Source organism: Plecotus auritus, assembly GCF_963455305.1.
Source record: "Plecotus auritus genome assembly, chromosome: 5".
Classification (NCBI taxonomy): domain Eukaryota; kingdom Metazoa; phylum Chordata; class Mammalia; order Chiroptera; family Vespertilionidae; genus Plecotus; species Plecotus auritus.
In genome coordinates this window covers 125,616,358-125,632,957 of record NC_137776.1, presented here as the reverse complement: position 1 = coordinate 125,632,957, position 16,600 = coordinate 125,616,358, and the positions used below count along the sequence as shown (strand labels likewise).

General features: G+C 50.8%; 1 protein-coding gene across 1 annotated transcript in view; it reads left to right on the top strand.

Moving 5' to 3' along the window:
- The window catches only part of LOC308248314 (spermatogenesis-associated protein 31D4-like), a gene marked incomplete at both ends in the record, with an annotated part of 43,068 nt that extends 33,357 nt beyond the window's left edge, over window positions 1-9,711 (top strand). The window contains one exon of the mRNA XM_080668293.1: window positions 9,624-9,711. Coding sequence (XP_080524419.1) covers window positions 9,624-9,711 — 88 coding nt within the window. The remainder of the gene's footprint in view (window positions 1-9,623) is intronic.
- Between the last annotated feature and the right edge of the window lie 6,889 nt (window positions 9,712-16,600).

Here is a 16,600-nt window from a genome sequence, read left to right as displayed (position 1 = left end):
ATCTCCAACTAATAAATAGGGGCTGCGGTGTGCCTGCTCTTACCAGCAGCACCCAGGCAGGTGCTACGTATCCTGTTCACCTTGGAAGGTTGTGTTCTGAGCGTCTGGGCTGGTAAATCTGCTAACTGCAAGGTGAGTAGGAAGGAAGGGCAGGGCTGTGCGGCTCCCGGTAAGAATGCTCCCAGCTGCCCTCTAAGAATTCCTGAGCCTTTTCCTTGGCTTCCGATGGATCAAGAGAAGCCTCGGGCTGTGTTCACAGTCCAGATGCTGCATCCTACCCCATCCTGAAGTGTGGCCTCCCTGTTGATAGCATGGGTGGCCCTGCCCACAGAGCCTCCAGACACTCCTGAGCTTATGCAGACCCTGAGCCTGGCCTTCCCCAGGTCCTCCTTTGAAAACACACCTGTCATCTTTACTAAGCTTTTCCATGAGCCAGGTGGCATGCAAAGACCGTGCGATGCAGAGCTGCACCTCTATGTGACTTGGCTTGGTTATAGTCCAAAGGCTGAGGAAGGACGGGGGCAGGGGCACAGACAGCTGCTGACAAAAGGAGCCGGCCTGGTTCAGCCCGAAGGCCCTTGGGTGGAAACCTTGACTGCTACCTGCCCAGCACGGAGCTTCTGATACATTAATAAATAAGAAAGGCCAAAGCAGAGTTTCAAAAACTGCTGTATTTTTGCATTTACTTTTAAGAAATTAACACTTTTGACACATGCGCACAAATACAATACAGCATAATTATGTAATTTGCAATGCAATTACGGGATTTATTTTAAAAATTACATATTGATTGATAGGGCACTGTAGTCAGCATAACATAGTAAATGAGGTGTAACTCTAAAATAGCATAATGAACGTCTCTTCCAGTCCTGCCCGTGCAGCTCTGTAGTCGCATTAACAATTTTGTAGACACTATTCAGGTCTGGAGCGGAGGCCCTCTCTGATAGGCCCTGGTGGGGAGAGGATGCTGGCTGACAATGGCATGTGGATGTAATGAGGTTAGAAGGCCACCTGGCAGGGGCAGGTTCCCCATCGCCACCCCCCCGGAGATCCACCCACATATCTCGGGTTAGTCAGACCTGCCTCCACCACTTGCCCCGGCTGTGTGATTTGGGCAAGTTGTTTGCCCTCTCTGTGCCCTGGGTTTCCCCAACTGGAAATAATAATAGTTGTACCCTATATTAGAGTTGCTGTAAGCATCAGATGACATAGTACAGAAGAGTGCCTGGGCCACACCTGGCAATAGTTACTATTACTTGGCTTAGCTGTTAGTGGGCATGTGGGCCTATTATTGCCAAATCTCACTTTGTTGAGAGAAACCAAAAATCCTGGATTTGAATGTGGATTTTTGATTTTTGAAACATTCCCTGTTTTTTTGTTGTTATTTTTTAAAAAATATATTTTATTGATTTTTTACAGAGAGGAAGGGAGAGGGATAGAGAGTTAGAAACATCAATCAGCTGCCTCCTGCACACCTCCCACTGGGGATGGGCCCTCAACTGAGGTACATACCTTTGACCGGAATCGAACCTGGGACCCTTCAGTCCGCAGGCCGACGCTCTATCCACAGAGCCAAACCGGTTAGGGCATATTCCCTGTTTTTTAAGCACTGTATAGGTTAAGCAAAATACGTCTGCCACAGGAAGGGCCCACATCTGGTCCCCTGCGTTAGGTTTCAGGCCGGCCTCGCCCCTACCTCACCCCCCAGCGGTAATCGGGGCCCCCACCGCTCCCGCCTGCCTCACCTCAGCATGTGTGTGCAGGAGAAAGGACCCCGTGGGGAAGGAGGGTGGTCGGGAGAGAAGGAAATGGAAAGCCCATGCATCTGGGTGGCGGTTTCTCCCGCTCGAAATGTTGATCGGCCAGCCCGGGTGATGTATGGCGCTCATTTCTGCAGGTAATTGTTTAAATGTTATAGCGGCTTTAACATGTCGTCTGTTAAAACGTATTGGTGAGACAGCCATTCCAAACTTGTAATGTGGGTAATATTTAGATGATTTACTAGGTGAACTGCAGTTTCTGATTCAATCAGAGGGGCATTTGATTCAATAGGTGATGCATCTAATCCGACTGGGAGCCCATTGAATCCAGAGGTATGTGTTTGATTCACGGGCTGATGTACCTGATTTAGAAGGTGATGGATCTAGTCCACGCTGAAGGATTCCAATTCCCCCACGCCAGGTATTTGCTTCAGTGTGTGATGTATGAGTTTTAATAATAAGACATGCTCTGGGGATGGTGAGGGCACCGCTTCTCCCACTGCCTGGCATGTCTGTGGCTGCTGCCTGCTTCCCGTAGAGCTGGTCTCGGCCCATAGGGCCAGAGGTGCCCAGCCCAGTTCCCCAAGTGTCACCTGAGACTCCACCTGTCCCGTCACTGCCATTCTTCTAAGATCCATGGATGGTCTCTGTCTCTCTGTCTAATTGTCTAAATCTCCATAGTCACGGCCACTGTGCTGAGACCCTGGCTCCTTGCACGTGGGGGGTCTTCTGGGACCCACCTCAGTAGGTTCTGCTGTGGTCTAGGAACTTCCTGGACCCTCACCTGACACTTCATGGGGTCCCATGACACCCCTTCCTGGGCCAGGAACAGCTTTTAATCAACATTCCAGGGGTTGATTTTCATGCTCCGACAGGGCAGGTAGGAAAGGGTGCCCCTCTCTCATCACCTTTCTCCCTAATGTGTTAGGACCAGCACCTTCCTCCCAACACTTGTCACATAACTTTTCCTATGACAGGGAGGTCTCTTCTTCACCCTGCTGTCCCCAGCACCTGGCTCAGCACCTGGCAGATGGCAGACATGCAACCTTGGAGGGGCGGGGAGAGTGAATCATTAATGACAGGAAGTCAGGCTTATGGAGCTCTAAGCATTTTCTATGTGTTTAGGTGTAGAGCCCTGATGCATTACACGTGTCATCTCTCTATCTCTCATATAATCCTCTCAACAAATCATATGTGGCAAGAGTTAACATTACTTCCACTTGTACAGACGGGGAAACTGAGGCTCGGTGAGGTTAAATGATTTCCTCAGGGTTACCCATTAGCAGAATTGGATTTGACTCTACATCCCTCAGACCTCAAAGCCAAGCTCTTAATTTTCACATCACTACCTGGTCTCCATCCTGGCCCAGGACGGGGGCGGGGGGGGGGGCGGTATTTAGGGGGACAAAAGCATGACACAAGGCAGAATGACCTGGTTGGTAAACTGAAGCACAAGGGGGCATTAGAGGACAGAGTAACCAGGGAAGGCTTCCTGGAGGAGGTATTTGCCTTCACCCTGGAAGAAGAGAAGAGAAATGGAGCCATCGGCTGTGCTGATGCCCATCGTCAGCTGCTGTTGGCTAGGCACTCTGGTCCTCAGGATGCCTCCAAGCACAGGGAAGTCGATGAGGCTGAGTCTGTGACAGCTTATCTTTTGGGTGACTGTTCCCTGACCAGGAACTCTGTGTGGTCAGAAAGCTGGGCCGGGGCCAGCACCACAGACAGGAGCAAGCAGTGATCTATCCCCACCACCTTGCAGGAGGGAGAAATGCAACATTGAGCCCAAGCTCAAGTGAGTCCTGGATATTCCCATGACAACAAGAATTGTCTAAATCCCACTTCTCTTGCTCCCCTTCCAGCACTTAGTCCACAATTTCCCCTCACTCATTCCTGTCAGGTCTTGCGTCCCCAGAACCCTCATGCCCCTTTGGGCATGAGAAGAGGGCAGGGCATTATAAGATGCATCGTCTGAGAGTGGAGTTTTTGGAAGAGAGCCTTGCTGTGTTCAAGCTGCCCCTTCCCAGGCCTCCAGCAGGACCAGCTTGAGGAGAGTGTCATGGGGCTGAGGGGTTTGAGACAGGATCTGCTTCAAAGTGACCTCGACTGCCTCCTTGTCCCAGGCCCACATAGCCTGTCCTCCCAAATCTGCTCTTCAGAGCGGGGCCCTGGAACCTGCATGGTAATAAGTGCTCCACTGAAGTTTGACAGTGAAGGTGTTAGGCCAGGTGTGGGTTTGCACCTGGTCCGGGCACCTGGGACCTCAGCATCTGAGGTCTCAGACCAGCCCTCTAGTTCTCCTCTAGTTCCACAACCCAGCTCCCTGAACCTTCCACCTCTGTTCTCTCCACCCAAGACCCCAAGCCAGCAAACCTCACCAGTTCCCAGCAGCCTATGGGGAGAGGGACACCACAGGCATAGGAGACTGTGGTCAGGGGGTCAAAGGCTCAGTGCTCAGCCAAAGAGGTCAGGGAGACATGCTGTGCTTCTCTGCCTGAGAAACAAGACTTTCCTGGCCACTTGCCGTGTGCCAGATACTTCCACATTCTTCATCCCAGCTGGTCCCCTCAGCCCTGAATTCTATCTCCATTTTACAGAGAGAAAAATTGAGGCTGGGAGAGGTTAGTGGGCTTACCCAGGGTCATATATAAGTATGGGAAGAATTAAGGAGGGGAGTCCGTACAATGTAATTTGGCAATTACAGAGGTTAGCAGACTTACCCAGGGTCACATAGCAAGTATGGGAAGAATGAAGGAGAGATATCTGCCAGCCCCAAGTCTGCCCAGCCCTCTCTTTCTATGTGTCTCACTGTCTCTGTTTCTCTCTGTGTCTCTCTCTAATGGTCTCTATGATCATCCCCTCAGCCCACCCCCTTCTCTAAGGCCATCAGGCAACATGACAGGCTAGTGTGGGAGGTATTTGGATCAAGTACATCTTTGTGTCCTCCGATCGCACCACCCAGGCAGAGGCCAACTCCAGCATGAGGTTGGTGATGGGCCAGACAGGCTGATTCCTTGGAGGCTCAATGCAGAACAGCTGCCTGTCCCACTTCTGCAGCTCCCAGAGGCCACAGTGGCCCTGACTGCACACATTTTCCCAGGCTGCGGCCGCAAGTGGGGGGTCCTCGGCCATAGACAAAGGAATAGCTCAGCCTTGCAAATGGCTTTGAAAATGGGGCCATGGGGATTCCACTTGGCTGACACACCCTGTCCTGGCCCAGGCTTCATCCCCAGAGGCGTCCCCCAGCCCCTGCAGGCCAGCTGTGTCTCCCACCACCACCCACACCAAAGCCCTGACCACACGGAAGTGGCTGCTCAGCCCAGAATTCCCCATCACACCCCTTCCCACACAGGGAGGGGCAGAGGCAGGGACAGTGGCAGCAGGGCTGTGGGGGTGACTCACCACCAGCATCAGACATCGGTCACAGACCCTTTCTGGGAGCCTGCCGTGGGCCAAGCCCTTCCTGAGCCGAGCAGGGGGTTCACAGGAGATTCGCCTGTCATTTCCATCTCAGAAGAGACCTCAAGTCTGAGACAGAGGGTGTTAGTGCCCCTCTGTACTAGCGGGGTGACAGACCATCTATGCAGAACTCTCTAAGGGGTGACCGCAAAAGACATAGTGAGTTTGCCCCTGGGGACCCATGGAGACGTGCCCAAGAATGCGCAGGCAGACAGCTTTGGGGACATCACTGTCCGCCCCTCTGCGTTAGGCATTCTTTCCTGAAACCAATGTGTCTGAGCAGACACTGGTGGTTTCCAGTTTTCCCACAGAACCAAGCAGGGCCCAGCCAGAATCTGGCTGTGGTGCATCTCCTGGGTGTAGAGTCCGCAGGCATCAAGAGAGATGCAGCAGTGCACCGAGAGAGTCCAGTGCAGACACAGCCAGGGGTCGTTTGCACAAGTGGCAAGCTGCCCAAAACTGCACCTCCCCCACCCACCTACCTACCTTTCTTGAGATAAGAAAGTAGATGTTTCCAGAATATACTAACTTATATATTTGACTTAAAAAAATAAAGCATAATATCTTTCTTTCCCTTCCTTCCTTCCTTCCTTCCTTCCTTCCTTCCTTCCTTCCTTCCTTTCTTTCTTTTTTACACAAAGTCCTGATTTGCCAAATTACATTGTATGGTGGCTGTTTTTCATAAATTGAGTGACCCAAATCTCCAGCTTCAGGGTTTTGATGAAAACTGTTTAAAGCACATAGACCATTTTCAAGACATCAGAAATTACACCCCTCATAACTACTTAAACTTGCAATGAAAAATTTGACATGTCAATCTGAAATGCTTCGTATTAAAAGCACTTAAAATGCTTTAAAATGCTCATAATTTTTCAGGAGGTAGTCAAACAAAGAAGTCTGAAAACCACCCTCTTAGTTCACCTACTCCTCTGGACACAGAAGCGGGGGAGGGGTGGTGATCAGTATAGACTGAGGGAAAACGCCCTTGGATGCGTCAGCATGTCTCTCTGATCTGCTCACTCCTGGGGCAGGGAGAGGGCTCCCCAGCTCCAGGCAGACCAGGGGACCTGGAGAGCACCGCGCATATACAACACACATGTTGCCTGAGAGGAGAGAGTGACCTCGCCCTTCTGGCCAGATGCTTGTGGAGCTACAGAATTGTGAGCCCTGGTGACTCCAATAACTGGAGCGTCTCAGGAAGGGAGCCTCGAGAGAGCCCGACAGGAAACACTGGGGCGGGGACACCGGGCTCACGCCTGAAGCTTGTCTGAGAAGTCTGGAGGTGAAGGGCTGGATAAGGACAGCATGAGAAGGTGACAATGAGGACAAGCTGTGTTCCATGGAAGGCAGGCCGTTTTCTGTGGACCAGTGGATCTACAGAAGGCAACGCATTGGATTTTGTCTCCAAAAGGTCTCCAGCCATGCAGGCTTCCTTCCAGGGCCAAAGCACCCAGGCTGAAGGAGGGTGGAGGTGGCCCACAGAATGCAGAGGTTGAGAGGGGCAGGTCATAAGCTGTCAGCTAGAGATTGCTTCTCCTATGCATAGCAGGGGACCCCAAGGAGAACCCACAAATGCTCATCACAAGAAAATGAGCCAGTGTTTGTATGGGTACCACAATTGGGGTCCCCAGTGCCAGATGACAACAGACCAGGCAAGAAAGACCTTCCCTGCTCTTTGTCACACCTCTCCCCCTGATCCAACCCCGAGGAGCCAGAGCTGCAGTGATTAGAGAAGGAGAGCAAAGGAGACCCAGTGAAAACCCCAACCACAGCCCGTTCCCCTGAGTTGGGGTGAGCTGGGAACAGGGAGAGGCCTTCAGCTGGGTGAGAAAGTGAAGCTGTGAGATTACACTAGACTGGACTTTTTAGTACACATTTTGAAGTTCCTAGTACTGGAAAGTGATGATGAAATCTACCCAAGCTGAGGCATTTCCCAGGGCAGAGGAAGGACAGGCAGTGATGAAACTGTACAGACTTAATGTTTTAATCATTGCTTTGTCCGTTAGCTCCACGTGGAATCGGACCTTACAAGGCAGCCAGAGGGGGCAGGTCAGAGCCTGGCTGCTCATGTTTGGGCTCCAGAGAAGCACCATGGAGACAGCGCCGTGGTGACCTCAACCAGAGGAGCAGGCCTGCTGGGAGCTCTGGAGGAAAGGATGGCGTGGCAGAGAGGGCGTCGCCAGCAGAGCACCATCGTTTACCGAACAGCGCAGGGAGTCAGGACCAAGGGGAGCAAGAACTTCCTCTGACCATGTCCCTGCCCTCAAGCATCCTCCAGTTTAGCGGGGGAGTAACCATAAGTCTCAGGGGACTGTCTGTGGCCTGTGCCAGGATGTGGTATAACTTCTTGAAAGAATTGGAAAGAGAGAGAGTTCACCCGCAGCTGAGATGATTGATCAGGGGGCCTCTCTGAGTTGGGCTTTGAGAGATGGGAAGCTGAAGATGCTGAAGAAGTTTATGCAGGAGGAGGCAGGCATGCTGAGCCCCGGGCAAGGCCCCACAGCACCGCAGGCCCAGCCACCTCACATGGGGCCCAGATAGCGCTGCAACCAGCAGAGAAGCAGCTGTGCCATCTGGGGCCCCAGGCGTGAGCCTTTCCTGCAGCCACTGGGCTCCGGCTCTGAGATGGCCCTGAGCTGGGGCCACAGGTGGGGGTTTGGGACCTACCAAGCAGCCTGCTCTGCCAGGTCCACTCTGTCTCCATTCTTCTTGGCTCCAGAGCCAGCACATGCACAGACATACACATGTACATGCATACACACATGCATGTATGTATACAAGCAGGTGCGTGCACACTGTAGGTGGTAATCCTTTCAGCTGCCAAGGCCTTTGGGAAGAAGCAAAGCCAAGTACAGACAAACATGTTTCACATCCTAGGCTCTCACTCACCAGACATATCCATTTTGACAAAGGCAGCCAGTGACAGGGAGGAAAATAGCCGGGGCACATGCCACCCAACTGGAAGGCTTGGGCACAGTCCCTGGAGCAGGGGAGCACTATAACTTCCTGCCCCACCAGCACTCTCTTCCCTCACAGAGGAGGCTGTGCCAGCTCAGGAGCATTGGGAGGGGCGAGGTCTCATTGGCCTGGAGGTGCTCAGCTGCCCCCTGAGTTCCACAGGGTCCTTCCCTGGACATCTTGGCCCCTCATCTGTCCACCCTGTGGAAGAAAGGCTGCTCTCTTAAAAAGAACAAACTGTAAAATCTCCAAAGTCAGTTCTGGGAAGGAGAGCCCTGAATCTGACCTTCTCTTGGATTCACTTCCTGTTCCACCAGCATACCAATCCCGGGGGAATATTGTTTCCCTGATTGCTCTAGACAAAAATACCTGGGCTGTCTGGAATGATCCTCACACTCACTGCAGGCTGCCTGGACAATGACCTTGCAGGCACTACAGGCCCTGAATCTCCAGGGGGAGGGTGTTGCTGTGGCTGAGCTCAGCTATCCATGCCCACATTGGTCTCAAAGGCTCCAGGTGCTGGGAGCTGGTGTCCCCAGACAACTCTGGTAGCTGCTGCCCTGACGCCAGCCTGCATGGTACTGAAGTGGTCTGATTGCTGCTCCAGGGACCTGGTTCTCCTCCTACTTGTCCTGTTGGAAGGGAAGTCCTCAGGAAGCACAGAATCCCTATGTGAGAGTGAACAGGCTCACCAGCCCAGGAACACCCCCTGACAGGCATAATGGGAGAATGGGACCCACAGTTTCACTCACTGACTCTTTATCAGTTCCCTTTCTCCATTAAACCTGTTCCTTAGCCCATGCACTGTGACATCTGTCCCCACCCTAATGCCAACTGTCTTAGTCAGCTTGAGCTGCCATAACAAGAGAAGTTTCTTTTCTTACAGCTCTAGAGCGTAGCAGTCTGAGTTCAGCGTGCCAGAAGGCTGGTTTCTGGTGAGGCCTCTCTTCCTGGCTTGCAGACAGCCACCTTCTAGTGCGTCCTCACATGGCCTCTCCTCTGCTGTGTGAAGAAAGATAGATCTCTGGTGTCGTGTCTTATGAGGACACCAGTGTACAGAATTAACCCCACTCTGGTGACCTCATTTAACCTTAATTACCTCCTTAAAGGTCTTATTTCCAAATACTCTCACATTGGGAGTTAGGGCTACAACGTATAAATTTGGGAGGGACTCCATTTGATCAATAATACCAGCCTTTTCTTGGTTCCCATGGCTGTAACTCTCTATGGGGTTCCTCACCCTCCAGGGGAGAGTGACAGGGAATGAGCTGAGAGAACCATCCAGAGCCCACCTGGGATGTGCTTCCTGAAGGCTGGCAGGCCTGTTCTCATCATCTCTGGCTCCTGCCCCACCAGCTCTGGCTCCTCCCTGTCTCTCTGTTCCCATTCTTGAAGCCTGGGGGAAGGACCAGGAATTTCAGAATTTTCTCACCTCCTTCTGGTCCTCAGACAGGGCCCCAAGGAGAGCAGTTCACACATATTCTCCAATGACCAGTACCAGGAATTAGATCACCATGCCATGCGGGAAAGACCCTAAACTCTCCCCAGAGAGTGGTGTCACTCTTCTTGTACGATTATGTGACTTAGATGGCTGACATATGTCCACAGGATGCAGTCAGATGATAGAAGCCAAAATTCAAGCATCTAAGACACAGATGGATGGAGTGTTAGGGCTGAAAGCAACACCAGAAAAAATGAAAAGTTGTCTCCTGCCCTTAAGGAGCTGATCCCCTAGAGCAGGGGTGGGGAATGTCCAGCAGACTGGTCCTATAAGGCCCGAGAAATCCTTTGGTCTGGCCCTGCCACGGCATTATGGGTGAATTAATGAAATATTTGACAAATATGGCAGGCTAATTTTTAATTTTGATAATTTTGTATGGCTTGCAAATGATGTTATAAATGTCCAAATAGCAGAAAAAAGGTTCCTCACCCCTGCCCTAGTGGGAGAGTCAGCAATATAATTAACCAACCAGATCACAATGGGTTAAGTGCCCTGATCAAGTCATGTATCATGTGCTTTGGGCAACCAGAAAGGGGCCAGTTCATTCTGCCGAGGGGAGGGGCAAAGGAGATTTCCCTCTTTACGGATGAGAAAACTGAGGCCTGGAGAGTATCAAGGGGAAAAGATTTTTGGTTTCTTTGTCTGTTTTTTTGCCTAGATCAGTGAGGACATCCAAGAGAGACCACAAGACTCCAGACACTCCGGCCAGCGCCTCGTCTGTGTCTCCAGAGTCAGGTTTGTACCCAGGGTGGCTCTCACCCTTAGATAACCCTGAAGCTCATCATCCCAAAAAGATGATGGCAGGAGCTCTCCTGGGCACTAGGCTGAGTCTCTGGAAAAGTACTGGGCAGCCAATGCCCTCCCTGTCCTAAGGCCACCTGGGCTGGTGGCAGGCATGTTAGGGGAGGGTGCCAGAGTCCACCTGGTCTGTTCTCCAGGCCACAGGAAGTGATGCCTCCTGGGCTCATTTCAGCAGCTGTTGCTTTGCTGGCATGGTTCAGATAAACAGGCAGATGTCCTGGAGGCGACCTCCCTGACTCAGAGAGTTTGGGAACTGAGGTATCCACTCCCTCGGGGGGAGGGAGGAGGCAAGGACAGGACTTGAGCTGCTGACTCACTCTTTTCTCCCTCTCTCTCTGTTCCCATTCTTGAAGAGTCTGGAAATGACCAGGAAATGAAGGAGCCATGAGAAGGATGAGTTTCAGGACAGACACAGGGCATGTTCTCATTCCTCCCACCCACGCTGCTCCTTGTCTTTCCAAGATGATGACAGATGTGGGGCAACGTTCTTGAATTCACGAGACAGAAATCCTTCCGAGGCCTCTGGGAGGTAGAGCAGGTACCAGGGAACATTCAGGCAATGATGTTGGAACCTCAGATCTACCCCTTCTGCCTCTGAACCTCTCATTCTCTCTGAGTCTCTCTGACATTAGTACCTATTTTTAGCAATAGCCGAGGATAAGAGAAAATGTATGTCAGGTAGCCAACAGTGTAAGCTCATACTAGGTTTCCCATAGTCACTAATGGCAGAACAGTGCATTCATTCTCAGATTTTCCTTCACCTCCAGTCCCTCACAGTCCCTCAGCCCTTCCTCTGAGTGGCAGGTGGGTTGAAACCACAGTTCCACCATTTCCTATCTGGGGAACCTTGGAGCAGTTCCTTCATCTTGCTGCACCTCGGTTTTCCCACATAGGAAAGGGGAATAATAACGGCATTACATTTATGGGGTTATTGGGAGGATTAAGTGAGACTATGCAAAACAACCACTTAGCACATCATCTAGCCCAGTGGTCGGCAAACTGCGACTCGCGAGCCACATGCGGCTCGTGAGCCGCGGTTTGCCGCTTTGTTGACTAATGAGTTTGCTGACCACTGGGATAGGGGCTTAATCACAAGGAACAACAACATCCTGTAATTATTGGAATCAAGAGTCTAGGTCAGTGGTCGGCAAACTCATTAGTCAACAGAGCAGCAAACCGCAGCTTGCGAGCCGCAGTTTGCCGACCACTGATCTAGCCTATGGGAAATGTCTTATCCCTTCACAAATGCTGGTCCCTTCTGCTCTCCCATTTTCTAAACAAGACTTGATGACTTGTAGGTAATGACCACCGTGGCTCATGCTTTTGTCAACCTAAGCTCATCTATGGGCTGCTCAGCCTTGCTGTTGGAAAAATCAACTCTCCCCAAAGGGTGTTACTGCTGAGCCCAAGGAGACCTGTCCATCTGAAGATCCACTTGACAAAGATGACCTGTGTGCCCATCAGTAATAATGACAATCACCTTCATTTCTCGAGGCATCAAGCTGAGTTCCAGCTTGCTCTAGAGCTCCTCTGTCAGGGAAGAAGACAAACAACAACAACAAAAAAACCAAACACAGTAACAACAACAAAAAAACAGGCAATAGTTATGTAGTGTGAGCAAGACATGTGACAACAGAGGTGACACAGGGTGCTGCGGGAGCGGGGTGGGGGGGTGGCTCAGAGGAGAGAGAGGAACCCCAGTCTGATCCTTCCATGAGAGGATCAAAATAAACTGGCAGCCCTGACTAAACGCCAGTGCTGCCCCCAGCGCTTTACACATTGTCCCTTTCACTATCGAACTGGACTCAGCAACAACAGTCAGAGGAAAGGCTGGGACAATAATGAGGCAAAGGCCCAGGCACACGTGCAGAAAAGAATTCAAGTCCTAGCTGCTTTGGATCAGTGGATAGAGTGTCGACCTGCGGACTGAAAGGCCCCAGGTTCAATTCCAGTCAAGGGCACAAGCCCAGTTTGCGGGCTCAATGGCAGACCCAGGAGAAGAAAATGGGGCCATTTCTTTTGCGTGCAGGAGGCAGCCAATTAATGATTCTCATTATTGATGTTTCTACCTCTCTCTCCCTCTCCCTTCCTCTCTGAAATGAATAAAAATATCTTTAAAAAAAAAGAATTCAAGGCCAGGCACAAAGGTAAGTCAGAAGGTGGCATAAGTCCATTTCCCTAGAATAGAGCTTGAGATAAGGATTAAGTGCGCCTGATTTATTAAGAGAAAGCTGATAAGGGAGGGAGGAAAGAAAATTGGGGAAGGATAAAGAGCAGAACAAAACTGTGGGCTCAGGCAAAGTCTAGTCTTTGCAGGATCCTCAGAGTCAGGGGATGAAGATACTTTGCCCAGTAAGACACTCCATCAGTCAGCTTAGCTGAGAAGCCCAGCAGCTGTGAGCTGTCAACAGCCATGGTTCACAGCACCTGGCTGGGCACACTGGCCTGGTAAAGGAGACCTGGGCAGAAATCAACATTGCCAGGCAGTGGACCAGCATGGAGTCCACTTTCCCCGAGATCACTCTGGGCCTCTGTGACCTCTTAAGGATACATCTTGTGGACCACGGGCTCGTCAAAGAACCTGTGCTCGGTGTGGAGCACCAAGTCTTTTCCACAAATGCTGCTGCAAATCATGTCTCCCTCCCCCTGGGTGTGCCTGTCTGTGGCTACAAAACACGACTTGGAGTGGTAGGAGACAAGCTGGTTTGCCCCACACAATTTGGTAGGAACACCCTGGGTGTCTGGGGGCCATAGTTTATACATCATCGCCCACAAATTATCAGCCGCAAATTCAAGTGTGCAGGCGGAGGAGGCCAATCGTTCTCACCCACCCAGGCAGCCTGGCCTCTTCTGGCAACTGTGAAGCATCTGTGTTTGTTCAGGTCAATGCTCTTCTGCTTACCTCACTCAGTCCATTTCTGTTGTTCGCATCTAAGAATCCTGCTGGATACAGGGAGGAAAGCTGCTCCCGGTTTTCACATTATAAGTAGTGGTGTGGCAAAAACGTTATAATTTTGTGCATTTGCTGGATTAGTTCCCTGAGACTAATTCCTAGAAGTAGAACTGCCAGATCAAAAGGTCTGCAAAAGTGTGCGGCTTAAGGTTTCTATTGCCAAATTGTCCAGGGGCCTCGTGTTGCTCAGAGAAAGAAATTGGACCAAATGTGCTGGGCCTTAAGCTTGGAGCTATACATACAGCAGCTCTAAGAGTTGTTGCACTTCTCAAGGTGGGTGGTACCCCAACCATCTCCCAGGTGAGAAATCCAAAGGCAGAGAGTGGTGCAATGTGTCCCAAGTCTCAAAGCTGCTAGAGATTTGAACCCAGATGTGGGGGATATCCTATTTGTCCCTCTACACCCAATCCCCACTCTCTTCCATGAGGAGGCGCAGTCTGTGGCCCCCTTCATGGCCCCATGCCTTCAGCTCCCCTTGGCTTCACCCAGAGAGGCACAGCTGGAGGTGAGAAAATGGAGAAGGGCAAGGTCACAGTACTGATTCCCAGCTTCCTCCTTGCAGGCTGTGCTGGTTGGCTGAGTCCCCCACCAGATCAAGTTTACTCTCGCTGCTTTGAACACTTCTCCCTCCACTAGCCTCCTTCAGGTCTAGGGACCAGAACTGCTCTCTGCAGTTGATCACACGGGTTTCTGTAAGATCTCTTGTGGATTTCCCTGGACCCTGGCCGCCTCTTTGTAAATAGTTCCCATGTTAGGGTCTCCATCGCTTTCCTGTTGGGATACTGACAATACACCTGATCTGACCGGAGCCAAAGTGCATGTTTCTCCATTGTGTCATGTTACACACACCCCTGTTTCACACAGCATCCCCACTAACTCTGGCTCTCGTGCACATGCATGCATTTCATGATGGGCACTTTGGATTCCACCAACTAGCTCTGCAGAGGTTGCAATGACTCAAAAGAGCACTGGAATGAGAGTCAAGACGCCTGGCTTGCTGTGTGACCTTTGGCAAATCTCTCAACCTCTCTGACTCTCTCAACTTCAGCTTCCTCATCTGAAAAATGAGAAGGTGGACTAGAAGGTTTCAAAGGTCAGATATCCCAGGAGAAAGAAAACAGGCAAGTGTGCACAGCACATGTGAAATTTTCATGTGCACTTTACACACATCTGCAAACTAGTGTGTGCAGTTCTGTGAGTAAAGAAAAGGGAATTCCTTTGCCAGCCAGAGTGCTGGGACCTTTTATTCCTGTGAATTTAGAACCTTTGCTGTTTGTACTTGGCCAGCTTGCGGTGGCAAAACAGTCTATTCTCTGTGGAAATTTTGACTTATTTTTCCAGCTGGTCTGCCACTTGCCAAGAAATGTCATCTGAATATCATTATTTAATCGAAGATTAGTCCACGCCTGTGACATGGGCTGTAACTATTATCTTCTTTGATTCTTTACATAAGCACACATTTTCTTCACAGATTAGACCTTGCATTTAGTAGAGATAAAGGCTGCCTCCCCTGACCAAATGGCCCAGAGCACAGTGAAGTGACCCCCTGGGATTGTGGCCATCTGTATCTGTGTGCATGGGTGCGTGTACATGTGTGAGGCTGGGTGTGAGTAGGAGGATGTAAGTGTGAGGGTGAGTGAGGAAATTACTTTTGAAGCAATTTCGTGCAGGGATCCAGTGAGAGGATCTTCCCTGATCTCTGGTCACACCAGCATGGCCTTCCACCCTAGCACTGACTCCCAGTGTTTGTTTTCAGATTAGAGCAAGTGTGAAAGCAAACCCAGCCAAGCCTGCAGGGAGGTATGGGATGGCCCCACGCTATTTGCAACCCAATCACATTGTAGATCTCTCGGGTAAAGCAAAGGAGAAGAGGGCAGGGAGGGCATGAGCTCGAGCTGTAAATGCTGGCTTGGGTGTTGGAAAACTCTAGACTGCATGACCTTAGGAGGCCCCCACTTAGCCCTGGAATGTCTCCAACCTCCTTAAGCTCCATGGGACATCCAGGCAAGCCTCTCATGTACTGCTTTCAGGGCTTCCTGGGACAACGTTTGCACTGGCCTTGGGTAGCCAGCTGCGGTGATAACATTTTATTTTGGTTTTCTTCTCAGGTTGGGCCCAATGAAGCAGGGCCTGACCTGCCCCCAGAGGGGAGATCATCACAGGGGCAGAACTTGCTCCCTTGTTCATGAAGTCCCTTTAGAGCCTTCCTTTTTTCCCCAGCCTCTTGGCCTCTATCTGGTCCAAGATTTGATCAAGTATCTAACACTGCCACTCCCAGATTACTGACCAAATGATCATCTGCTAGGAAAGAGGAGTTCAGGGACAAGACCTTGGGCTCCGGGGAAACTTGACTCCTTTCCACTACATTGTGGTGGAGGCAAGAGAGGTCACTGGCTTCATTTTTAATAGTTGGGGTGACAGAAAAACTGGACCTAACAACTAGAAATTCTCAGCTAGAGCTTACTTATGCCCCTCTGCACTTCCATTGTCTAAACCAGCCTTGGGCAAACTACGGCCCGCGGGCCGGATACAGCTGTTCTATCCGGTTCTCTTGCTCTCCCCTCGGCTCCTTTACTTTGAATTTATATTAGTTCACACAAACACTCCATCCATGCTTTTGTTCCGGCCCTCCGGTCCAGTTTAAGAACCCATTGTGGCCCTCAAGTCAAAAAGTTTGCCCACCCCTGATCTAAACGTTTCCACTTTCCGAAGCCATTCCACGGGCAGGTGAACTCAAGGACAAAGCCAACCGTAACCAACAGGACAGTCATGCCCGTGCCTCCAGCACTTTGCCTGGTGCCTGGCATGTGATAGGAGCATAAACACACTTTAAAAAAAAAAAAAAAAAAAGAATGCAAATGGGTGGGGTAGGATGGGGTGGATGAAGATGGTGAGTAAATCCTCAAGAAAATCTTTGGAAAGGGTGGAGAGGGGTTGAGCCCTTCACCTGCATTTGTCACACAGATGCAAATGTTCCCCACTCTGTTGAGTGAGCCAGCTTTCCAAGCAAACTGCAAACATCCTTTCAGGCTCCTCTGGGTGGATAAATGAGAGTTGGAAGAGGAGGAGAGAAAAATGGGGAAGAACTGACCAAGGTGAGGGTCAGACTGCAATCCTCATTTGAGTTATATGTATATTGTAGTCCTTTGCCCAGACTGTTCAGCACGTCCC